At 38.7% G+C, this 25,558-nt stretch overlaps 1 protein-coding gene and 1 non-coding gene across 3 annotated transcripts; one reads left to right on the forward strand and one right to left on the reverse strand.

The window, feature by feature from the left end:
• The first annotated feature begins 505 nt into the window (after positions 1–505).
• On the forward strand, positions 506–23,257 carry apol1 (apolipoprotein L1). Of its 2 annotated transcripts, none has more exons than XM_087831631.1 (27): positions 506–774; positions 869–922; positions 3,050–3,121; positions 3,851–3,916; positions 4,372–4,443; positions 4,577–4,633; positions 5,576–5,644; positions 6,215–6,256; positions 6,350–6,406; positions 6,764–6,829; positions 6,907–6,954; positions 7,067–7,141; positions 7,834–7,896; positions 8,002–8,055; positions 8,146–8,214; positions 10,865–10,930; positions 11,333–11,392; positions 11,616–11,696; positions 11,801–11,851; positions 13,855–13,944; positions 14,243–14,332; positions 14,482–14,532; positions 18,228–18,272; positions 19,011–19,088; positions 19,174–19,210; positions 19,527–19,578; positions 20,299–23,257. In XM_087831631.1, exons 1-27 carry the CDS (start codon positions 772–774, stop codon positions 21,302–21,304), a joined length of 2,574 nt encoding a protein of 857 aa, XP_087687757.1. In that variant the 5' UTR covers positions 506–771; the 3' UTR covers positions 21,305–23,257. The 2 variants fall into 2 exon arrangements, with proteins under 2 accessions (XP_087687757.1, XP_087687756.1); XM_087831630.1 differs by having other exon boundaries at positions 507–763.
• On the reverse strand, positions 5,993–6,111 carry LOC118454280 (5S ribosomal RNA). Its single transcript, XR_004843678.1, has one exon. It is a non-coding gene; the product is annotated as a 5S ribosomal RNA (ribosomal RNA).
• Positions 23,258–25,558: the final 2,301 nt, after the last annotated feature.

Here is a 25,558-nt window from a genome sequence, read left to right on the forward strand (position 1 = left end):
CATTTTATTTACTCACGTTTTAATGGAAATTCTAGCAGAGACCCCCGGATATTTTTAATTAATGTTTGTACAGTGACTTCTTTTGACCTTCTCAAAGAGTCAGTATATAGAGGGATCAAAAGTGGTGTCGGTATTAATGATTTTCAACACAGACTATACTTTTTGAAGGGATTTTCTCTAAATGTATCTAAGTTTTAATTTTGAAAAAAAACGCACGGTATTTAATGAGCTATATTTTGTGTAAATTTACACAAATTCTAAAACGCCAAACATTGTTTAAAGTAGCTTTAAATGTCACATATTGATTAAGAAGAAGGTTAAAATGTACAGTAAGCGTGCTTGCCACAGCTGTTGATAGTATAATAGGTGCTTTTATTTTTAGTACACAGACAATTTTTCACAATTATTTGAGAGACATTAACTTAAGTACTTAACCTGCTGATATCCTTCTAGTTGTATTTTTATACCCTAAGGCTGTAAGGGGAATTTCCGAACTGCTCCCGAATGCAGCAGAATCGGGTTGACCGCTCCCAGATGAGTGGCTCCCAGCCAGTTTCTTTTTCCTTCTGTTTTGTAATTTTTTTCCTACAAAGGAGGGAGGATCCTGACCTGCGCAGCTCGCTGAGTGAAAACAACCGACAGTATCAACAAGCAGAGGACACAAGGTCCTTCTGAGGAGCGGGACTTTTATATTTATATCCGTTAACCTCTGACAACAAACGGGACAAGTTCACCGTAAGGGAGACAGCAGTTCCCTGTAATGGTACGTTAATGGTACGGTGGCCGTTACACGTCTCGCCCTCTATGGTGAACGCCTTTATAAAACTAGAGTTAATACAGTAAATATGTAACCTCCTGTCTGTTACAGGAGCGGTACGGTAACCTTGATTTGGACCTGGAGTGTCATGAAGGAGCTGTCTCTGTGAGTACAACTTTAGTTTGTCGACGTTTGTTTTGTTTCTTCCTGAAGTCAGCCGGTAAGCATGTTCAACACTTGACTGACTTTTACCACAAACTGTGCTACCGCAAACAGACGCATAAGTATGCGGAGAGTTTACGTTGGCTCTTCATCGCAAAGAGACATCGCAAAGTAACGCCTGCAAGGTTACTTTAAGGGTTTATTTTTAAGCGACTGTAACTTACTCGGGTTGATCGAAGGCGAAAATAACCCTCCGGATCCCTCGTTAACTCTGCCTTTCGCTGTTAAACTCCCATACTTTTAAGGTTTGTCCATTAGGACAAACTCATAAAACTCATTAAAAATAGTGAGTAAAGGTAAAAGAAAATCTGCTTAGGTTGCTCAAAGCTCAGACATATGATTTTTTTTTTTAATTCAAAAGTTTTCTCACTTTTTTACATGAGAGATTGTTAAGCACACCAAGACAGTAGTCTGCTATCAGTCTGCAACTGAACAGGGTCAAGTTGGCAACTGCATACAATCTGTTTCTGCTAATTTAGATATAAACTATTTGTTGAAAATCATATCTTGCTATGTGGACATAAATTTGCATTTAACAGAAATTCACATGAATTGTTGCATTTATACACAGCAACCTTTCTGTTCTATAGGAATACACCATAATACAACCAGTTGTCTGTCAGCCAAAATGAGCCCTCTTGTTCGTAGTATCCACAGAGTACTATTTTAATATATTTAATAAAATATTGATGTTTGGTCTCCTTGCATCAATACCATATCTCCGTGCAAGATATCGTGATACTGTTCTAAATCAATTCTTTGCCCTGATCCTACAATTATGAGACGTTGGTTTAAATGTCCTCTAACATCACCCCAGTGAGTATGTACCATTCACTAAACTAGTGATGTTTAACTAAAAGAATAGCAGTCCAAATCTATGGTGACTATCACAAAAGGTGGCACTTGTATGATACATGATCCTGCGTCATGCCCAATAAAGCCAGTTTCTTACAACAGCTGACCTTGGAATAATATCCTCCCTCTGGAATAAATAACTGCCTGAATGTGTCACCAAGACGGCATGACTTGCCCAGAAGGACCTTGCCCCAACTAATCTACAAAGAGCACATTCACAATAATGAACAAACATGTTTTTTTCTTTTTTCCTGTGACGCAGAAGAATATTTCCAGGCCTGCTGTTTTCTTCAGCCAGAACATTCGAGTAGATCCACTGGGCTCATATCAAGCACTATATTTGTTTTCGGACTCTAGTGTTTTATTGTGTAAAATAATGCCCATTTTCCTTATCAGAGTTTTTCAAAACTCCAAGTTGGGGCAGTGACTGTGCATGTTCCCACGATTGGTTGAGATATAGTTGTAGTACATTCACATTCTAGTCTTTAATGTACTAGCACATGCGTGTCCATTATATTCGATATAGATACATACAAATTACTTAATAAAGATTTTAAGTTAAAATAAATTTAACTTATAACAAAAACTGTTAGTAATTTTTTAATTCTTTTGTTTATTATTACTTTTTTCTTTCAAAATCAAAGCCTTTTTTATAGTATATTTGATTTTTGACACTTTTATGGTTTATGTGCTATTAGTGTAATGCACAACTTGGACAGTATGAAGTTCTGTACTAAACAAAGTAGTTCAAAACACAGAAAATCAATAACTTTTCTCTGACATGTCACCTGTAATATAAATATTAAACAATCTGATTATGTCTGAGCTGCTCGGCAAATTTACCGTGAGGCCCAAAGGAAGACTTTGCTTCACTTAAGTGGTCAGAAGCCAGAAGCATTGTGGTCCACTTTTAACTTGTACGTACGCATGCTGTAAATATAAAAATCACTCATGATGTTTTCCAAGTCCAGACATGAAATCAGCTTCAATTCCAGATTTTAAATTCAAACATGAGATTGGAGTGAGACCCTTAAATGTGTAAGTGTATTAGTAAGAATTGCATTAGTTAAAATCTTTTCAGTTTTGAGTCCTGAGAGCAGAGCTGTAATCAGCGAGGCATCTTTTTATACTGCAGATTTACATCTTTTAATGGCAATGTTTCTTTGAGATGGATTTCAGTAAATGAATGTCTCTCTCTTTTTAATTTTCAATCAGCAAAAAGCCTCATTATTCAGTGGGATATTCAAAAAATCCTCCAAGTCTAAAGAACTGCTTCCATCTGCACAGGTAATGTTGCGGCTTTAATTATCCTTATTATGCTTATTTGTTTATTTATTTTGTTGTCTTTTCAAAAGCTTGGATCGAGGACTGACTTCCAACAGATTGCAGCAATTAGCTGTAACTAATTTTAATTAATTAACTTGAAACAGTCAAATTTATGTATTTGTAATTACATTTAAAGCAACTTTTTAAAAAAAATAATTACACACTTGTATCTCCAATTAATGAATCATATTATTCATTAATTGGATATTTTCATTAGTTCAGTGAGTAATTTTATTAAATCTATTATTATTATTCATATTTGTGGTTGTAATTATGCTGGAATGCTTAAAGGAATGCCTAAAAATCTGCCAAAGAGGATCAGACATGACATTATACTACAAATGCAAATCCTGTCAAGTCAAAACTTTATGTTATGAATGTCCCAAACAAGTAATGTAATGAAAATTATCCCACAGGAATTTTCTCTAAACCAAAAGTAGTTCTTAAGGTTGTATACAGAAGAAAAAAAAATGATTAAGCCCTAACAGTAAGTTTGGATAATCAGTACCACATTCATTGATAAAAGTAATATTTTCCTGTTTGTTTCCTCTTTTCCTTCAGGTTTCTTTTTGTTTTGTTGGTAATGTTTTTAAATATTTATAAGATAACCGGGAATAAAAGTTTTCTGCCTTTGTGGCTTTAATTTCCTTAGTTTCATATAACCAAAACCACCTTTTTTTGTTTTTGCAGGCTGCCTTGACATTACAAAATCCTGAACTGTCTGCCAGCAATGACAGTTTAACCAGCAAGTCAAAGGTAAATTTGCTCTCTTTCTGTGATATACATATTTTTTTAATTCAAATTTTGCTTGTATTTTAACATAAGCATAGAAATGATGATGTGCAGAATTTATAGCAATTGCTAGTTTTCAATCCTGTCCCTATTTAACTATCTGCAGATCTTATATATGTATAAACTATAACTACAAAACTCCACTAAATGCTTGTAACTGGGGAAAATCTTCAAAGCTACAATGAAACAGAGTTAAAAAAACAAACAAAAACATTGCAATGTGGTTCATTGAAATAGCTGCTGCTAGGATTTGCTTTTAGCCAATCATTAAGCTGGACTGTTAAATATTTAATACCTATAAATGATTTGGTTTTAGTTGGACTTCACAGAGAACAACGACTATCAAAAGTCATGTAATCTCTGTGGATTTTCTACCTAGTGCTATGTTTTGAAATTCTTTTCTGTACATTTCTCTTCAGGATAAATCAGGTGTGCTGGGTGGATTACAGAAACTATCTCCCAAACCAAGACATGTGCAGAGGTCTTCGCAGGTTAAACACAATCTTTTATTACATGTCCTCCACTCACTGGAGTTTCATGCAGGAAATGCTACTAATGACTAACTGGCTAAACTGTATATTATTGTGTTATTTGTTATTTACTGTGCATTCTTGTGTGCTTCAGGATCTAAAGGACGTCTCAGCCAGTAATGACAATCTGTCTGAGGACACCAATGCAAAGGTAGGTCTGATCAGCAAACAGCAATTTGAGATTCCCTTTTAAAGTTCCCATTTATGTCTTTATTAACAAAACTACATTACATCGACGAGAGGTCCATGCTAACATCAAAAAGCATTAGTCAAAATCTCTACAACAGATACAATCAAAACTCTACAACATAAAAAATGCAACAAAGAAATACATCTTAATAAAAATGGTAATATTATCATTTAAATAACAGTATAGTGAATGCCTCCTTCTACTGATTATTTCTCCAGTTAACTAACCGCCTCTGTCGCTTGTTATTAAAAGTGCATTTACCACTTCATAATACAAAAAAGTATCCAAATTGAATGAATGAATGAATTTGATTGAATCTTAATGGTAACTTCAAACACCAAAGGAAAAAGGGACCTGATAAATGTCACTTCAAGCACAGATATATATACTGGGAAAGAGCATGTTTTTCAGAGATTTATGAAATGGTTATCTGTTAAAACCTTTTATGTGTGATTTTTCTAGTATCATCCCCTGGAAAATCCAAATGTGCTTTATTAGTGACTTACAATACGTTGGTGATTTTGAGCTACAGTAGCAATGTGCCTGAGTGGACAGGTTTTTGTTGTGTGTGTTTGTACGAGGGGGGAAAAACCTGCATCAGCTATCTGGAAAAAGTGCTGGCAAATGTTTGGGGCGCTGAACCCTCCCTGTCCATGTGACTGATGTACCAGTTTAAACAAAGGAACTGCTACTTTATTCATTTAAAACTTAAAAAAATGTGTTTTTTATACTCTTTATGTATCTTTGCACATCTCTTTTTGTTACTTTTAGGAGTCAGGTGGATGACAAGTAGAATTTTAATTATTCTTTTTAAAAGGACTCCAAAATGGGTCTCACTCCTCTTAGTTTCACCTGTGTTGAAATACATATTAAGTGGTCAAAAGGTTTTGTTTCTCTTGTTAGGAGGATTTGTCCACAACCGTTAAGATCATAGGCAGCAATGACAATCTGCCAGTGAACAGCAACACTAAGGTGAGTTTTTTTTCCTCCATCTGCAGCAACTGGTTTTAAAGTTTGCTTTCATCCTATAAGCAGCTAGAAATAAAAATAGTGATGGTAAATGGACTGATTCTTATATAGTGCTTTTCTACTCTCCCAGAGTACCACATTCACCCAATCACACAATTCTCACAAGCACTTTCTGTATACATAGTGCTTTCTAAGTACATTTACACTCCGATGGATGCATCAGAGAGGAGCTTGGGGTTAGTATCTTGCCCAAGGATACTTGACATGCAGACTGGAGGAGCTAGCGATCGAACCACCAACCTTCCGATCAGTAGATGACCTACTCCACCTCCTGAGCTAAAGCCACCCCAAAGCTCACAGCACCTGGTATTCCCAGGCGGTCTCCCATTCAAGTACTAACCAAGCCCAACCCTGCTTAGCTTCCGAGATCAGACGAGATCGGGCGTGCTCAGGGTGGTATGGCCGTAAGCCATACCGCGCCGTGATGCTTCCGAGTGATTCTTGTTAAGGTAGTGCGCAGCGTCAAATCCTTGCCAAACACAAATTTTAATGTTATTTGATTTTTTTCTTTAGGAGACAAGTAGCAGTATGTTTAAAAAATCCCCACACCCTCAGGTAAGAGATTAATAACAATGTTACAGTTTATTTTCTGGACTGTTATGAGTATTGTAGTTGATAAAGTTTTTAAACTTTTTTTCTGACCTTCAGGAGGATTCTGCTGCACCAGATGATCTCTCTGGCAGCAATGACAAAAACCACACAAAGGTAAGTTGTTTTTTTCCCCTGTTTGAAAAAAACCAAAACCAAACAAAAGTCAGCTATCATAAGTAAATAAGGTGACACAAGTGTCACTAATTGTCACTCCAGTCATGTTTAAGACTATATATAGTCGACCCCCAAATGCTCTTTTTTTATGCCAGACACAAAGCATGGCACAAAAAAAAATATGGATCGCTTTTGTCTTATTTTCAAAAGTGATTTGGTGATTTGTTGCAGGGCTCAAATGTAAGGACATTGCTTGTATGACTTTAACAATGAATCATTTTGATACTGGGTTGTTTTGGAGTTAACACTGCTGTTTTTGTCTGACTGACCTTTTTGTTTGATTACCCTTTTGTTAAGGATGATTTGTCTGTCGATGATGAACTCCTTGCTGGTAATGACAGTGCCGTGGAGAAGTCTTCAAAAGTAAGTGATAAGGTTACTGTTACAATATACAGGAAATACAATCAGTTTCTAACCTTAACTGCTCTGAATTCTGTCAGGGTGGCGTTGCAAAGGTCTTGAGGAGTCCCTTCACCTCCTCCTCTCAGGTTATTTCCTTTCTCAGTAATATCACGTCATTTCACGTCCTCTACCTGCCTGTGTGATGCACATGTGATTATGCTTTCTAGTTTGTGATATACATACTTTGTATGTTACCAGGATAAGGAAAAGACTGACCACTCAGGAGACTCACAGGAGAACAGTTCTGCCACAGGGAAGCCCAAAACCAAGGAGGTTGGTTGTTTCACCAAGCTGAATTTCAGCTGTCTTTAAAGGAGCCTTAACCCTGAGATTTTGCCTCACAGTGATTGATGATATACACTGACCTCGTTATTTTAACCTTTCCCCGTGCTTAATCAGAGGATGCACGAATATGTTTTAATTTTTTTGAAGAAAGAAAAACAACAGTTTGGCTTGATGATTTACTCTAAACGGTAGCTGTTTTTGTTTTACCTCATAATGGTTTCAGTCAAATGATGAAGAGCACGCTCTACAGTGATAAACAAGTGAGAGGTCGCTTAAAATATATGAGGCACGGAGAGAGTGAATGCCTCAAAAGCATTTTAAAAATGATTATTGAAGACATCCAAGGACACTTAACAATACAATAAAACACATAATAGAGATGACAAAAGGAAGAACAATAAAAACAAAAGAACAAGATAAAATTAACAAACAGTGGGTTCACAGTGAATATGCTGATTTGAACAGATGGGTTTTGAGTTGAGATTTAAACTGAGAGAAAGAACCAATGTTTCTTACATCTGAGGGTAGAGAGTTCCACAGCCTGGGAGCAGAGCAGCCAAAAGTTCTGCTTCCCATGGTGCTGACGCGGAAAGAAGCCACAGCAAATTGGATAGCAGAAGAAGATCGAAGTGAGCGGGTTATTGTGACATTAACTCAATCAAAATTGGCATCATCCACAGGAGAAAAGCTCTAACAACAATGACGAGAAGAAAGTGGACCATGGAAATAACCAGCCCACTCAGGTTTGTGTTAATGCTTGGGTCTTCTTCTTCTTCTTCTTCTCCTTCTTCTTCTTCTTCTTCTTCATCTTCATCATCATTTAAAATTCTGTTTTACCTCATATTCAGAATAGACTGGCTGGGGGAATGACGAAGCTGAATCCATTTCGATATGCAAACAAAGTAAGGATGCTCTTGATTATCTCTTTGGGGGAAATAATCTGAGGATTGTACAGCCACGTTCATCCGTTGATTTCTGTCTGTTCTGTACAGAATGAAAAGGAGGCAGGCTCAATAGAAGAAGATTTAACTGTCAGCAACAAGAAATCAGGCCATAAGCAGGTACGGTTATAGATATTTTTCCCTGTTTAAAGTACATTTGTTTGACATTTCTCACTTTATTTAATTCAAGTTACGTTTGACAGACACTGAGGGGAAGTCTTATTTAGTAGGAAGCTTGCTGCTTCCTGTTCATTCAGTTAAAAGTTGGGTTTAGTTTCACCACCATTGATGTAAATATGGGAATGAGTGAAGTGCATTTTTAATTCTGACAAGCAGTTGTTCCCATAGGCTGTCAGGCTTGTTGAGATCTTCCTACATTAAGTCTTTAAATTAAATGTTGCTGAGACAAAACTTCTTGAATATCCATAATCAGCCAGACTCAGTGTTCTCAAACCATTTTTGTCATTTATTGTGCCTTCATTTACAACAACTCACTCACTAGAAAAAAAAAAAGGACAACAAAAGATGCGGGTGTAGTTCACTGGGTTGAGGAGGTGACCCCTGTTTTATAAAGGTAGTGCCCTGAGGCCATTTACTACATGTCTTTCCCCTGTCTTCTCTCCACTGTCCTGTCTCAACAAAGGCTTAAACGTCCCCCTCAAAAAATCATTTTAAAAAAGGACTAAGACAAAACAAAACCAGGAATGCCACCCCACTGTGGCCATAAGGCTTCCACAGAATATAAATCTGGAGATCTACAGTGGCTTGCAAAAGTATTCGTATTTGAACTTTCCCACATTTTGTCACATTACAGCCACAAACGTGAATCAATTTTATTGGAATTCCACGTGAAAGACCAATACAAAGTGGTGTCCACGTGAGAAGTGGAATGAAAATCATACATGATTCCAAACATTTTTTACAAATAAAAAACTGCAAAGTGGGGTGTGCGTAATTATTCAGCCCCTTTGGTCTGAGTGCAGTCAGTTGCCCATAGACGTTGCCTGATGAGTGCTAATGACTAAATAGAGTGCACCTGTGTGTAATGTAATGTCAGTACAAATACAGCTGCTCTGTGACGGCCTCAGAGGTTGTCTAAGAGAATATTGGGAGCAACAACACCATGAAGTCCAAAGAACACACCAGACAGGTCAGGGATAAAGTTATTGAGAAATTTAAAGCAGGCTACAAAAAGATTTCCCCAAGCCTTGAACATCCCACGGAGCTCTGTTCAAGCGATCAGTCAGAAATGAAAGGAGTATGGCACAACTGTAAACCTACCAAGACAAGGCCGTCCACCTAAACTCACAGGCCGAACAAGGAGAGCGCTGATCAGAAATGCAGGCGAGAAGCCCATGGTGACTATGGACGAGCTGCAGAGATCTACAGCTCAGGTGGGAGAATCTGTCCATCGGACAACTATTAGTCGTGCACTGCACAAAGTTGGCCTTTATGGAAGAGTGGCAAGAAGAAAGCCATTGTTAACAGAAAACCTTAAGAAGTCCCGTTTGCAGTTTGCCACAAGCCATGTGGGGGACACAGCAAACATGTGGAAGAAGGTGCTCTGGTCAGATGAGACCAAAATGAAACTTTTTGGCCAAAATGCAAAACGCTATGTGTGGCGGAAAACTAACACTGCACATCACTCTGAACACACCAACCCCACTGTCAAATATGGTGGTGGCAGCATCATGCTCTGGGGGTGCCTCTCTTCAGCAGGGAAGCTGGTCAGAGTTGATGGGAAGATGGATGGAGCCAAATACAGGGCAGTCTTGGAAGAAAACCTCTTGGAGTCTTCAAAAGACTTGAGACTGGGGCGGAGATTCACCTTCCAGCAGGACAACGACCCTAAACATAAAGCCAGGGCAACAATGGAATGGTTTAAAACAAAACATATCCATGTGTTAGAATGGCCCAGTCAAAGTCCAGATCTAAATCCAATCGAGAATCTGTGGCAAGATCTAAAAACTGCTGTTCACAAACGCTGTCCATCTAATCTGTCTGAGCTGGAGCTGTTTTGCAAAGAAGAATGGGCAAGGATTTCAGTCTCTAGATGTGCAAAGCTGGTAGAGACAGACCCTAAAAGACTGGCAGCTGGAATTGCAGCAAAAGGTGGTTCTACAAAGTATTGACTCAGGGGGCTGAATAATTACGCACACCCCACTTTTCAGTTATTTATTTGTAAAAAATGTTTGGAATCATGTATGATTTTTGTTCCACTTCTCACGTGTACACCACTTTGTATTGGTCTTTCATGAGAAATTCCAATAAAATTGATTCATGTTTGTGGCTGTAATGCGACAAAATGTGGGAAAGTTCAAGGGGGCCGAATATTTTGCAAGTCACTGTAAATATAGTCTCGGACACCACACGAATAAACGCTTTATTAACTTTAAGCTTCAATATTCTCCTGATGTTTTCTCCCTCCCAGAATGCCGTGGTTGGAGCCATGTCCAAACTGATATCTTTCCGCCAAAAAGTAACTACACTGCTAAATATGTTTGATGTTGGTCAAGGTGTTACTGAGGCACTTGTAATCGTGGCTGTTTTTTGGTGATGGTGGTGATTGTTCATTTTTCGCAGTAACGATGTTTTACACACATTAGGGATGGTGGCAGTGGTGTAGATGGTACTATTTATCCCACAGATTTTGCAGACTACATAAAGTGCTGGTGTGGGGTGTATTTTTTCCATTTGGTTCCCTAATTTCATGAAAGTGCCACCTCATTTTTATATTCATAAGCCCAATATTTATTTTCCTTTTGTTCAGAAAGACACAGAAGATGCAGAAACACTCAAGGAGAATGAAAAAGAAGTGGGAGAAAAATCAAAACCAGTAAGTCTATTTAATGCGTCACCGTGAGTCTTCAAATTACCCACCCACATACATGCAGTCAAAAATACTCACACTTCTTATTCCATACCTTTCACCACTTCCTTCTTCTCCTCCCTGCATGACTTCCTCTTATCAAACCTTCCTGTCGTCATGCGCTAGTGCCTTCAGTTACACTGCATCTGTTTTTGGGTTTTTGTGTGTGTGTGTATGTGCCCTTGTGAGGTCAACAGTAACATGAACCAGTACGAAAGAAGGGAAAGGAGTGCAGCTATCCTGGTCCCATCCAGACCAACTCAGGAGGCTCACATGCAGTCAAACACCGCTGCCTCTTTGTGTGACGTGTGGTCTTTGTTGGAATATTCTAACTTCTGCTCTCTTTGTTGATGTGATTTCGTTGAGCAGGAGGTGAAGGGGACGTCGTCACATGACAAAGTAAAACCAAGAAGAAGTGAGGATAACAACGTACGGTTTGCATTTCTCAGGTTTTGCTTTAATTGCCCATAGTTTTATTATATTTGAGGGAAGCTGTTACAATACAGATTAGATCATTTGAGTGGCTTTAAAAGAATCAAAATGTTTAAAATGCACTGCTTTGTATAAATAGAAAGCCAGTACTTGGCATTAACTGGCTGTTTCACATTCAGTTTCAGCTTTGGAACAAGTATTTTATTTTTGTCCTGTACAGGAAGGCAAAGACATGACCTCCAGAGAGAGGAAAGAAAAACCTGCAAAGCCTCCTGCAGTTCCTGCCCGACCATCAGAAGAGGTGAGCTCCCTGAGTTTAGGGAATAGTTTCTGTCTGTGATGATGTGTATTAAAGCACTACTTTAAACCCTTATCGTTTAGAAAACTGTTGTGGTTTAATTTCAGGAGCTGAACAGAATAATTAGACACAGTCGACAAGAGCAGAACAACCAACAGGTATTAACATTTTCATACAGTACAATGATTAGACTCTAAAAAAGGGTTTAATGTTATTTTAGACAAGTATTGATTATCAACTGATTATCAGAAGTTGACTATGACGGATGGTTCTTTCTGACCGCCACTACAAAAAAAGATGAAAAACTTAGATGAAATTAGCCAGAAATGTCTATTCTTCTCTCCTGGATAAGCAGAAGAAAATGGATGGATGGACGTCTTTATTCTTGTGAAGAATTGAAGTTTCTCCTTACGTTTCATTTTAGCATGTGAGCAAACCTGTGGGATCAGATATAACTGATCAAATGTTTGGCTAACCGATTCATAATATCGTTATCTGCTACTTCAGTACGTTCCTGCACAATACAAAAAAACATTGCAATTAACTGATTAGTTTAATTTGCGGCAGAGACCATCAGGTGAAGAAGGTGTGAAAGGAGATGAATCTGCTGTAGCCAAAGACGGCGATGATGAGAAGAACCCTCCGAAGGGCAAAACGTTACATTTGTCTTGTCATCATTGTGGGTCAGACTAGACCCTCTGCATATGCCAGTTTTTTGGGTTTTCAAAATAATACATATCTATATAGATGGACCGATCTAAATAGAATGACGTGTGTGAGCCTGTGGTTGTTGGGTTTTTTGGGGTTTTTTTATACTGTATGGTATAAAAGCTTGTGTGCTGCTACATGCCGATGAAAACAAACCTAAAGTATTTGTGGTGGCTAATCCTAACTTTTCAAGTTCTTGCTTCCTTCTTATCGAGTGTTTCATGTCATAGCAACACATGCAAATGTCTGCATTGTGACACCTCGTGGTTTTTACTCCTCGCGTGGAGTTTTAACCCCTTCGCTACCTTGTCTTTTGCTCATACTAATACTGTTTCATTGCCTGCTCGTGTTATACATTATGTGTCGTGTCAATCATTTATCAAAGATAATAAAAGCAACTTAATTACTATTTCACCTTTCCACCTAAAACAAAGTCGCCTGTGGCAGAATTTACAACAGTAGCAATATTGAAACATTTGAAAATACATAAAATGAGTAAGAAAAACAACAATAGCATGCTCAGACGCGTTGCTATGACAACAAGCAGGCAAACAAGAACTGTGTCCTAATTCCTAGGCCGCATCCTTCGAAGGACCCGACATTTGCGGTCTACGTGGGCTGGAGTAGAGTAATATTAAAACGAAGTAGCTGCTGCCATTGTTGGAAACTGGAATTGGCTGGGCCGCACTATGAATTCTGGGATAGGTTGGGCCACGAAGGATACTACCGACCCATCCTTCAAATCCGGGGAAATGAAGGACACAGTTGTTGGCTGCATTTGGAGCAGCCTTCGAATTGGGACAGCCTACGTCACGTCCCTGTAACATAATAGGCCTTCACTTGCGGCCTCTGAAGGATGCGGCCTAGTAATTGAGACACAGCTAAGGTGCTACTGGGTTGTAATGGAAAACCAGTCAATCCGAGTCGAACCCGGTACTGATGGAAAAGGGGCTATAGTGTTGGGACAAAACCCCCTGAAAGCACCTCTCAGCCCCTCCTTTATTTTAAGCCTTGGTGGGGGAACCTCTAAAAAGATGCACTTTAAGTTTCCAACTCAGGAGTCATGACTTTATTCAGATATTTTACTTGCTTGATAGTTTTGGTATCTTAATAAAGTTTATAGCATACTTTAATAAAAAAAACACACAGTGAAACAGTATCAGCCATGGATTGGCCTCCCCAACCTAAACATTACTGTAGCAGTGTCGGATCATCTGGAAAAAAAACAGAACAGAACGTGATACTTCTTTTTTCACAGACTTAAAGTGAAAAAACACAAGTATCACAATCCATTTATTGCACATTTACGTTCGGCAGCTAAGCGATAGCCGTCATACACCAGACTTGTGTTTTATTTTACATTGTTCATTACCAGGCTGGTAAGTGTATTTAGTTCATTGGGCTCACTTGCATTATTGTGTTTTTATTATTTACTTTTATTTATTTACTTCAGGATGCAACTGATGATGAAGGGCTCAAAGCTGATGAAGAGTCCGCATCCAAAGATGAAAAGAATGAAGAGGAGGGCAAGGGGAAAAAAGAGGTTTTAACCTAATTTCTACATTTTTACTCTTGTGTTTTAAGTGATAAAAATAATGCAATAATTATTTTTTTATAGGAGAAAATAAAATAAAATAATTTGACCTTTTTATTTGTTTTCTTTTTAGACTAAAGATAAGAAAACAAAGAAACACATGGCACATATCTATTTTTATATCTATACTCATCAGTAGAGAAATAGAAAGGTCTGCGGTTGTGACTAACAAAAACCAGGACGTGATGATTATTATTTCATGCTCATGTTGACCTTTTTATTGTTTTGTTTTTCTTATTTACTTCAGGCTGCATCGGATGATGTGGGGCTGAATGCAGATGAGGAATCTGCATCCAAGGAGGAAAAGAATAAAGAAGAGGTCAAGGAGGAAATGGAGGTCGTTAAGCTACATTCCTTCTGTTCATGAACAGCTTTTTTTTAAGTTGGCACAAACATTTATTCATTTTACTGCAGGAGAATTTCAGTGTTTGACCTTTACAATAATTCTGAGATCTGTTTTCTTTTTATTTTATTTTTTTCTTTTAGACCAAAGTCAAGAAAAAAAAGAAGCACAACCCGTTCATGCCTGATGTAAAGGTAACATTCAAACATGCAACATTTACACAACACAACCAAAGCTTTCCCCGACATTCTCATAAAAACTAATAAGTCAGTTTTTGTTGTTCTTTTTGTTTGTTTGTTTTTTTTGGGGGGGGAGGGGGGTGGGGGGTTGACGAGAATGGCTCTGTACCTTTTGTGGAGCTGACACTGAGCTGGAGAAACCAAAATTTGAGCAGACTGATCCAACCTGACATCATGCTACATGCCACTTTTACGAAACGCATATCCACCCATTTATTCTGTGGTAATTATCATTAGAGAAGTCTAATGATCAGAATGACAATCCTCCTGGCACTTAACAGCGAATACTATATTACTCTGTTGAGGGACGCGATCTTTGGGGTGGATCACTTTTTGGCGCAGCATGTTTTGGTGTTTAACCCTTTCATGCATGAAGTATGACAACCTCAATCAGGATTTTGTTCTTAAGTATTTTTATTCATCTTTAGGCATGAAAAAAGATTTTTGAACTTCATTTTTTTAAACATGTACTTTTCAAAGAGTTTTTTACGTGTCCACTTAGGTGGACGATAGGAATAGTAATTAGTTAGATTACTCGTTACTGAAAAAAGAAACGCCGTTAGTAACGCCATTACTTGTAACGCCGTTATTCCCATCACTGGTCCTGTCACATTAACACCCTGGTTAAGAAAGCCCGCCAGCGTCTCTTCTTCCTCAGAAGACTTAGAGACTTCCATCTGCCACTGAGGGTGCTTAAAACCTATTAATCCTGCACCATTGAGAGCGTCCTGACGGGAAACATCTGCACCTGGTTTGGGAGCAGCACCAAGCAGGACAGACGAGATCTGCAATGAGTGGTGCACTCGGCCGAACACATCATTCGATCAGAGCTTCCTGACCTGCTGTCCATTGTTACGGATTCAAATATTGGGGATGGATACAAGAGGAAAACCAAAATAACAACACTGGTCCGGCCGGGTTGAGTCAAACGATGATTTAATGAACACACGCGTAGGAGATGGACACCATACAGCAGACAGCATCAGATCTCAAAATGGTGGAGCCTTGATCAAACTCTTATAGCCTCTAGTGGCCCCCACCTAATCATAAAAGCCTAAACATTCACATTCTTTCTCTCACACAGCGCCTAAGCTACGACCTTGGCTCCCTGTTTATCTGCTCCTGCTGAGATGGGGCAGTATGCTCTGTTCTCTTCTAACCAGACAAATAAGGTGATGACTTTCTGCAAACAGTATTTCTTATAACTCAGCAGTATAATGCATCATAAAACAATATCATTCATTCACAATAAATCAACAGTCTAATGTAATGCAAATCAATTTACCAAATGTAATAGTTATCACCTTCTTCTAATTCAGGAGAATAATTCAAACTAAAACTACATGGTAATTCACAATCTTTAATTAGGGGTCTAACATGGCATAAAATAATATTATAATCCGACACCATCTACACCAAGCGGTGCAAGACCAAAGCTAGGAAGATTTTGATGGACCTCTCCCATCCCAACAATGGACTCTTCTCACTGTTGAGTTCTGGGAAGCGCTTCCGCTCCCTTAAGGCCAAAACAGAGAGAATGAGCAGGAGCTTCTTCTCCCAGGCTATTCGGGCACCGAACCAGGTGTAGGACTGAACTCTTTCACACACATCTCATCTCCACACGCACTCTGGTTTTTCCTTTTGCACACTTCTTACAATTTATAATTTCCTTTTATTAATAATTTCTTATGTAAACTGTTATTTGCACATCTTGCTGTAAAAAGTTAATCTGTAAATATTACTGTCAATTCTTACTATCACTTAATGGTCGGGCACAGCAACAAGCATTTCACCTCATGTCATACTGTGTATAGTTGTGTGTGTAACAAATAAAACTTGAATTTGATTTGCCAGCTTTGACAAATGTCCAGATGGGGTAACCACATTTACTCAGGGCCTTCTTGATGTGATGTTCTTCTGCTTCCCTGGCCGCTGTGTCCGTGGAGATGGTGTTCGCTCTATGTTGTAGTGTCCTGATGACACCCAGTTTGTGCTCCAGTGGTTGCTGTGATTGCAGCCATTCCCCAACTCTCTGTGAATGGTACTCATGGCCATTGCTCAATGGTCTTTGATCAATGATCAGTGGTCTTTGATTGGTGGTTGTTGATCAATGGTCATGAAAATTTGCATATTAATGATCAAGGAACTGACCTCACAGCCCATTGTTCATTCAGTTGGCTGGTTTCAGTCATTGTGCAAATGTACTGTTTATAAGATTGGGGAAACCTGCAGTCAGCTGAGACTGAAGAAGTCACTTGGATGAGTAACGAAACGTTTCTCCCACTGAAAGCGCTACCTTTTGAGATTTACTTAAATAGATTATTGAGCATGCATCAAGCTGAAAATATGCTTGACTTTGTGCCAGGGACTGACTGTTCTCAGCTCTCCCAAAGATCTAAATGCCTGTAACAACAGACCTGAAACCATATACTGCCAAGAATTCCACAGGTTCCCGAGACGAACCCAGTCATAAACTTTCTCCAGGTCTAAAAAGCACATATAGACTCTAAGTCAAACTCCCACGATCCCTCTAGAAGTTGTCCGATAGTAAAGATCTGGTCTACTGTTTCATGTCCAGGACAGAATAAGCATTCCTCCTCCTAAATCCAAGGTTTGACAGTTAGCCTGTGTAGCATTCTGACATAAACTGTCCTATGGTGGATGAACAGTGTGATACCCCAATAAATAGACCATACCCTCCAAACCCCTTTTTGAAAACCACCACAGCACTGTAACACAAAATTAAAGAGGCACGTCAACCAAGACAGCCCTACATTGTCCAGAGCAGGGGTCTCCAACTCCAGTCCTGGAGAGCTACTGTCCTGCAGCTTTTAGATGCATCCTTGTTCCAATAAACCTGAATCAAATGAATGGCTTGTTACCAGGCTATTGCCAAACGTGATGGCATGCTGAAGAGGTAATGCAACCATTTTCAACTGTGTTGGAGTAGGGATACATCTGAAAGCTGCAGGACAATAGCTGGGCTACTCCAGTAGGATTGGAGTTGGAGACACCTGGTCCAGAGCCTGTATCTGGTGGCCGATCAGGGAGCTTTTCAACTACCCCAGTGACCTCTGCTATTAACAAATGGTGAAGCTTCCCCCAGGCTTTCAATCTTGCATGAGCTTTGAATGGCATAAAAATTACCCAAAGACAGAAATAGAACAGTGTAACTTGGCTCTAACTACGATGTCTCCAAAATTGCTTCTCCCTTAAAATCTTGAGCACTGAACTCCGTTTGAGCTCATAAAGAATTTTGATTAAGGTGGTAAAAAAAAATCTTCTGATATACTGTTACACAAACAGAATTTGTTTATTTATTTATTTGAGAAATGAATAAACAAACTAGCTCCAAATTTCTCTGCTGTTCTTAAGCAAAGCATTATTTCTGTGTTGTTTTGGCAGGTAAGCTTACATAAATGAATTACCATGGCCTGCCTTCTTGAGCAATTCACTGACCTAGTCTTAAACCTGAATACCGAAGAAAAAATTGTATGTTTTTTTCCTTCTTCAGCTATTTTTTTCCTTGAAGAAAAATTACTTATTTAAATGATTTATTTATTTTATGTCTAAGATCATAAAACATCCAGATAAGTCCTGTGTTGGTATTACAAACGATTGAACTGTGTGTCTGTGTTTGTTTATTTCAGGCCAAAGTGATACAGAGACGTGCACAAGAAACAGCCCAAGCAGAGGTAGACAATATAATCAAAATAATATGTCAAGAAACTTTCTTTCTTTTCTTTCCTTCTCCCTCTCAACCCCTCGCACATCAAACTTTAAAACCAAAAGCAACTTTTTAACCTCTTTTGTTTTTTATCTCAGAGTCTCACTGTTTTTGCCCACTACATTGACATTTTGCTGGTTTAACCACTGCTGTTCAGGACTTACAAATAACCATTACAAAAAGCCTGTTTTTGTCACCGAATGCCTCCTTCTTCCACTCTGAAAACAAAAACTTACAGTCTTTGCAGAACTTGTCTCTAGAGTGTCTGCTCACCTTCCAACAGACTCACTTGTGGTCTACATGTTTTTCCCCTTTTCAGTGCTGACATGAAACCCACACACAACAGCCGCAAAATGTTTGTGCATGTCTATGCCATGGAAGATGCGACGAGATTAGGCTACAATATGCCCAGACTTCTTTCTCTGCTTCCTTTTTCCCCTGTTGAGTCCTTTAACTTCTGCAAAAACAGCAGAAATAAGTCACTATTCCCAGAATCCCTTTCACCAAAAACTTCCTCCTCTTTAGATGCGCAACAGCCATGTAAAAAATGAAACTGACCAAATGTGTTGCATGATAATGTCATTCATGCTCAAGTACTGTGTATTTTTTTCAGTTTCACTACAGACACAATCTTTTGTTGAAGTAATTATGATTAAAATGGTGTTTTGATATGTCATTTTATTATTTACTATTTCTTTCATCTCAGAGTGAAGGTGCGAACAGGTCTGTGTTTGACCAGCTAGAGGACTACCGTATTGGCACTGCCTCAACTGAACATAGTAATGTAGGTTTTTGACATTTTAATGGGGTCTTCACTCATTATTTGGAAAGCAAAAATAACAAACATGGAACCTGATGATGTCTTTCAGGATGTGGATCTTATGGAATGGTGGGAAACTGTGGAGCGTAAGTTGAAAATGAAATGGTTTTTTTTTTTTTTTTAACCACTTATCCCATTAAGCACCTTTTGAAACATCAACTGCTGAGTAATTCTTATCCCTCAGCATTAGAAACTAACTTCACTCATGTTCTTGTGGTGAAATGGAACCAAATTCTTTCAGCCAGATGTTAAAATCAGGTAGAAGGCCTTTTTTAAGAGTTGATGCTGTTATCGCAGCAGATTAATATCATGCATGAGTGTAATAGTTTTGCATTCACATACTTTTGGGCCACTAAGATACACAAAATGATGATAAATCATTATTTTGTTATTTTTTTTCAGAATGGAAAGACCCACCTCAACATAAAGACATGACAGAAAAAGAAGAGGCCAAGTAAGCTTTAATATGCTTTAATATAGGTGTTTATATTTCATTAAATGCAGTTTTTGGTCTTTCAGGGGTCTGTTCTGCTATACTTGTTTTTACAATATATTATCTTGATTTAAATGCATCAATTTAGGGAGGCAGCACATTAAAATGTCTTTGCAGTGTCTCTTAAGAAGATGGTAGCATTTTATGTTGATTTCCTTATTAACCATTAAATCGAGGCTGCTAATTCCTTGTCGCCTGCTATCTTTGCCAGAAGGTTTAGTCTGCTCTGATGGCTAAGATTCAAGAATTGAATATAAAATATTGCTTTGGTATCTTCCTTTGTTGCCATATTGTTATCATATTGTGATGTGAATAAAATGTAAAAAGTTATTCTGGAGCTTCTCAAATATTGCTAGGCCCACCATTGGATAACACAAAATGTATAATATATCTGCATCATAAACATCCACCATGGAGAACTGAAGAAGCTCATACCCCGAAACGACAACACTTAACTTTTCTCCTGAGGAAGGATAATCAATAATCAATTCCAATGAAAACAGTGGTGTGAATAATCTTTAAAAAAAAAGGTTTGATGTTTTGTCATGCTTTGAGAAACAAGATATTTTGCTTTCCTCAAAATCACTAGTTAAATATCATATATATATTTTGGTTAATTAACAAAATGGCCTTTTTTGATGGAGTTACTTTGTATAATAGGACTCAAATTTCTTTTCTCAGGGCCTTTGCTTTGACCGCTGAGAAGCTGCAGAAGGGCATCAGAGTCTTCAACAAACTGTTCACGGAGCGGGCAGAGAGCCTCTGGAAGCATGTCATTGACCTCAACAGCATCGCTGATGGGCTCGACAAGTTCAGCAAGAACACAAAGATCGCTCAAATCACAGGCGGCTCCACCAGCGCCGTTGGGGGCGTCGCCACTGTTGCTGGCCTCGCCCTGGCTCCCTTCACCATGGGAACTTCCTTGATTGTGACTGCAGTGGGACTGGGCATTGCCGCGGCAGGCGGTCTGACATCAGCAGGTGCCGGCATCTCCAACCAGGTCAACAACACCATGGACCGCAAGAAGGTGGAGAAGATTGTGCAGGACTACCAGGAGAAGATGGAAGACATCAACAAGTGCCTGACGTTCATCAAACAGGGTATTGAGAACCTGCGAAGGTTCGATCTGATCAAGATGAAGAATAGCGCATACAATCAGGACTTTCCTTCACTTACTAGCAGATTCTATGAAGATGGCGCCATGGCAGGAAAGGCGATCCTCCTCAATGCCAATGAGATCATGCGTTTTGTCCAGTTTGCCCATGTAGCAGGTAGCACCGCAGCCAGAGCAGTCCAGATTGCTAGTATGGCAACCGGTGTGCTTAGTGGACTCTTTGTAGTTATGGATATCTACTTTGTGTCCAAAGACTCCAAAGAACTCAAGAAAGGGGCAAAATCAGAGTTTGCTGCCAAAATCAGGGAGGTGGCGCAACAGCTGCACGATGGTCTGGTGGAGCTGAACTCAATACATCAAGAGCTGCAGTTCAACTCACCAGAAAAAGACTCTGAGAAGACCACCAAAGATCTGGACAGTGAGAAAAAAGAGAAAGACAACAAAGAAAAGAAAGAGAAGGATGGAAAAGATTTGAACAGTGAAAAGAAGAACAATGACAGCTCAGACGAAGATGAAATCGACCGCATTAAAAAAGCCATCAAAAAGGATCTTGAGAACAGAGAATATGTTTAACACATAACTAGGAAGTACTTTCAGCTTTGCTTCCTTGTTAAGGGTTAAAGGAAAACTCAGTCCAATTCCCAAAAGACAAGCAAATGTTTTGTATTTTACTATCTATGAGGTGGTTGGTGCCAGATTTTTAAAGTAAAACTGCAATCAGGCGTATTTTAATTGTCCAAAAGGAGCCCTTAAAGGTTAAAATATTAAGTTAAATATCTAAACCTGAAATAAAGGATCCAACTTCTTTAAAGATGCATTTGCCTTGATGATATTGGTGTGTTTCAGATAACATCAAGAATGGCTGATTAGTTTTGTATATTTTAATGAAAAGAGCAAATTTAAAAAAAGGTAACTGGATTTTGTACTGCTGCACCAGCTGTTTGGAAACCCTAGTTTGGACTTTGCTTAAGTTTATAGCTTGTTTCCATCTAGTGGGTCATTCCATAAAAAATGGCTGCCCCATTTACCTTCAGGAATGACTTAGCTGCTCGCAGTGTTTTAAAACAGTCGAACCTCTGTAGAGCTAGAAGCTACTGAGCGTGTACACAGGGACTTACAATCTATAACATGACTTCCAAAGCGAACAATTTTAGAGGTTGTGGTGATATGTTAACTGCCTGTCCTTTTGTAAATGTGTTGCAGTTACCGTATTTTTCGGACTATAAGGCGCACTTAAAGTCCTTTAATTTTCTCAAAAATGCGCCTTATAATCTGGTGCGCCTTGTGTATGAATTCTGGTTGATCTTACTGATCTCGAACCGATTTTATGTGGTACACGACGCTCAAAAATGTGTCAAGAAATGTTTTAGTACGACTTTGCTAAGCTACGAAGCCCCACCGCTTGATGGATTGTCGGAGCATTATGGCTACCGTAGTTGGGAGCCTCGCAGAGTGATACGTACGGTGCTTCAACATAATATTGCCGTATTGTGTGTATAAGGACCACAAAATGGCACATGTTAAGAGACATACTTACGAAGCAGATTTCAAAGTCAAGGCTATCAGTCATGCAGTAAAACGTGGGAATAGAGCAGCTGCAAGAGAAGTCAACATTAATGAATCAATAGTAGGGAAGTGGAGGAAGCAAGAAGAACGAGTTGAGTAAAGTTTGACTTATCTGACTGTTTTGTTTGCTTAATGCGCCTTATAATCCGCTCTGCCTTATGGTCCAAAAAATACAGTATACATATATTAAGAAATGCATTTCTTTCAGTTGGTATTATGGAGTTTAGCACTGATGGAAAACTTTTATTTTAATTTTCTATTTAGCTTTTTGTTGTTGTTGTATTTTGTTTTCCTTCCCAGTATACATAATTGGTAAATAATATATTTCAAATCATGTTTTCATGCAAAACTATATTAACTTTAACATAGTTTAGATAGTTAATTAGCAGGTAATTTTATTTGGTTGTCAGTAAACTTCAAGGTTTTAACCAAGCTAAGTTTGAACTTATTAACAGTTGTTCACTTAAACAGTATCAGAAAAGGACTCATCTGAATGAAACTGATTGGTTTGTAATCATGTTTCCTCTCAGATGATTTCATTTTGTCCAGGAGTAAAACAAACATGAGGTTAAAAAAACCAAAGTCTGAGTTGCTTTTTCCTGAGAAGATTAGTTTTTATTATTTTTATTATTTCAGGGTTGAGGGTTAATTAGCTGTCTGCACTGGAAGCTCTGATGGTAAAAGCTCTGTGGGCTGTTTTATAACCGTTAAATAAATGTATATTTTCTGTGCTGGGTGAAGTTGATCGTTTAGTGATGCCTTCTTTGTGCAATATTCTGTTCAATATATGTCCATCCATCCATTTGCTTCCGCTTATCCTTTCTAGGGACATGGGGGCGCTGGAGCCTATCCCAGCTGTCTTGGGGCGAGAGGCAGGGTACACCCTGGACAGGTCGCCAGTCTGTCAACAATGGCAATGATTATTCTGTTACCTTTAAATAAAATGTTACTTGATGTTTATGCTTTTTGTAATTAATCACAGATCTGTCATGTCTGCCACACACACACACACACACACACACACACACACACAGCAGATAAATGCATCCCTTAGGTCCTGTGTCAAGTCTTTACTGGATTTTTTAAAAACTAATTATTGACTTTTAATTACTTCCAAAACATATTTTCTGGTGGCTGTTTTAAATCTAGAAAGTTACCTTTTTACCTAGATTAAAAATCCAAAACAGGAAAGAAACCCAAAACAGCACTACAGTACACCGTTTTCAGAAGAGCCGTGCTCCGTAGCCAAATGTCTGTTTAATAGATTCGAAGTAGTATCTCTTCCAGCCCTCTTTATATATTAAATGATATAAAAGGACAAAGGCTGCAGCCAGTGAATTTCCACTGTTTATTGTTATTATTGTCTCTCTTAATGTATCAGTGTTTGTTTTCCCACCAACAATGATTTTTACTATTTCCTAATTTGCATCTCGTTTAGGATTTCAAATACTTGCATGACTTCAGTGACGTCATATGAAACTGATAACTCAGAGTCCAAGGCTCCCACAGAGGTAGGTAACCCTCTAACTGAACACGAAAGGAGACAAAGAAATTGCATCATCTACAACAGGGAAAACCAGGTGGGATACAGGAACAGTTACTTCATAAATATTTACTGACTGCAAGAACTCCCCAGATTGAATAACGCTTTATTTTCCTGTGAGGATTTAAAGCACAGAAGCTGCTTAGGGCATGTTTTGGTTTGTCCATCTATTCTCTTCCGCTTATCCTTGTCAGGGTCACGGGAGGGATGGAGCCTATCCCAGCTACCATAGGGTGAGAGCCAGGGTACACCCTGGACAGGTCACCAGTCTATTGCAGGGTTGTGAGGATTTGAGGTACAGAAGCTACTAAGGGTGTGTTTTGGTTTGTTTAACATATCTATATATATATATATATATTTTTCAATCAGCAAACAATCTTATCTTTGGGTGGTGTCGAAATACTTGGGCTTACTGAATGAGACAGGCAGATAGCATGCATGAGCACATACTCAGCACAAGCTGAGGCTAGATCCATCGCACCAGGCAAGACGCAAGGTGCAGGCTGTGTAAAGATGTCTGTCAGACTATCCAACACATAACAGCAGGGTGCAAGATGCCCGCAGGCAGGACATAGATGGAACGCCATAACCAGGTACAGAATACAGAAAAATGTGTGCTGAGTATGACCTGAAAGTCCCGAGGTCAAAATGGGAGATACCTGAGCTAAGATCCTGTGGGACTTCCAGATATAGACGGACAAAATGGTGATGGCTAACCAACTGCACATAGTAAGTGGTGGACAAGCAGGGGAAGACGGCAGTAGTGATAGACCTAGCGATACCGAATGACAGCAACATCAGGAAGAAGGAACACGAAAAGCTTGAGAAATACCAAGGGCTCAGAGAAGAGCTCAAGAAGATGTGGCGGGTGAAGGTAACAGGGGTCCCAGTGGTAATCAGAGCACTAGGTGGTGACTCCCAAGCTAGGCGGAGTGGCTCCAGCAGATCCCAGGAACAACATCTGAGATCTCTATCCAGAAGAGCGCAGTCTTAGGAACAGCTAAGATACTGCGCAGTTTTAGTGAAAGTAGAGTGTTATGCTTGAGTCATAAAGCATTATATTACAAAGATTGTTGAAATCATGGAGAGTTTTGTAACACTATTTATGTTATAACATAAACGGCATATACACACACATAGACAGTAAAGTAAAATAGACAAACATGGCAAAATAAATGTTAAAGTAGCTGTGAAATACAGTAACCTGTTTAATGAAAAAAGTAAACAAGACAAAGAATTAGATTTTTTTTGCTTTGTTCTGTTTTGTGCTCAGCAGTAGGCATATATGTTTTTACATGATATCCGTCTTTATTCTTTTTTGATAAACAAAAGAATAATAATCTAATCTTTACATAAAATAAAGTAAATGGGGCTTCTACAGTGGGGCAATCCAGAAAAGGTATGCTCTACAAGGTGTGTTTTATTTGTCTAATCCACTGTATTAGTCTGCCAGTAGTTGCCTGTAGGTGCTACATCTCACTGGAAAATGAAAATGAAGCAGCTAGATCTTTTTCATATTGTTTTTCATTCTGGTAAGGATAAGTAAAGTTCATTTCAGTTCAGAATTGTACTTAAAATTACAAAAACAAAATAAAACCGCTGCGTTCCACTCGAAGATGTGATTTCGCAGCTTTTTGCGGAACTCCTGAACGCACCAGTGTGCAGATGTGCGGATTTGGAGAAGTTTTAAAAACTCCTGAGAATGCCCTGACCGTGAA

The sequence above is a fragment of the Neolamprologus brichardi genome, chromosome 18 (assembly GCF_056152115.1).
Source record: "Neolamprologus brichardi isolate AB-2024 chromosome 18, ASM5615211v1, whole genome shotgun sequence".
In the NCBI taxonomy this organism is placed as follows: domain Eukaryota; kingdom Metazoa; phylum Chordata; class Actinopteri; order Cichliformes; family Cichlidae; genus Neolamprologus; species Neolamprologus brichardi.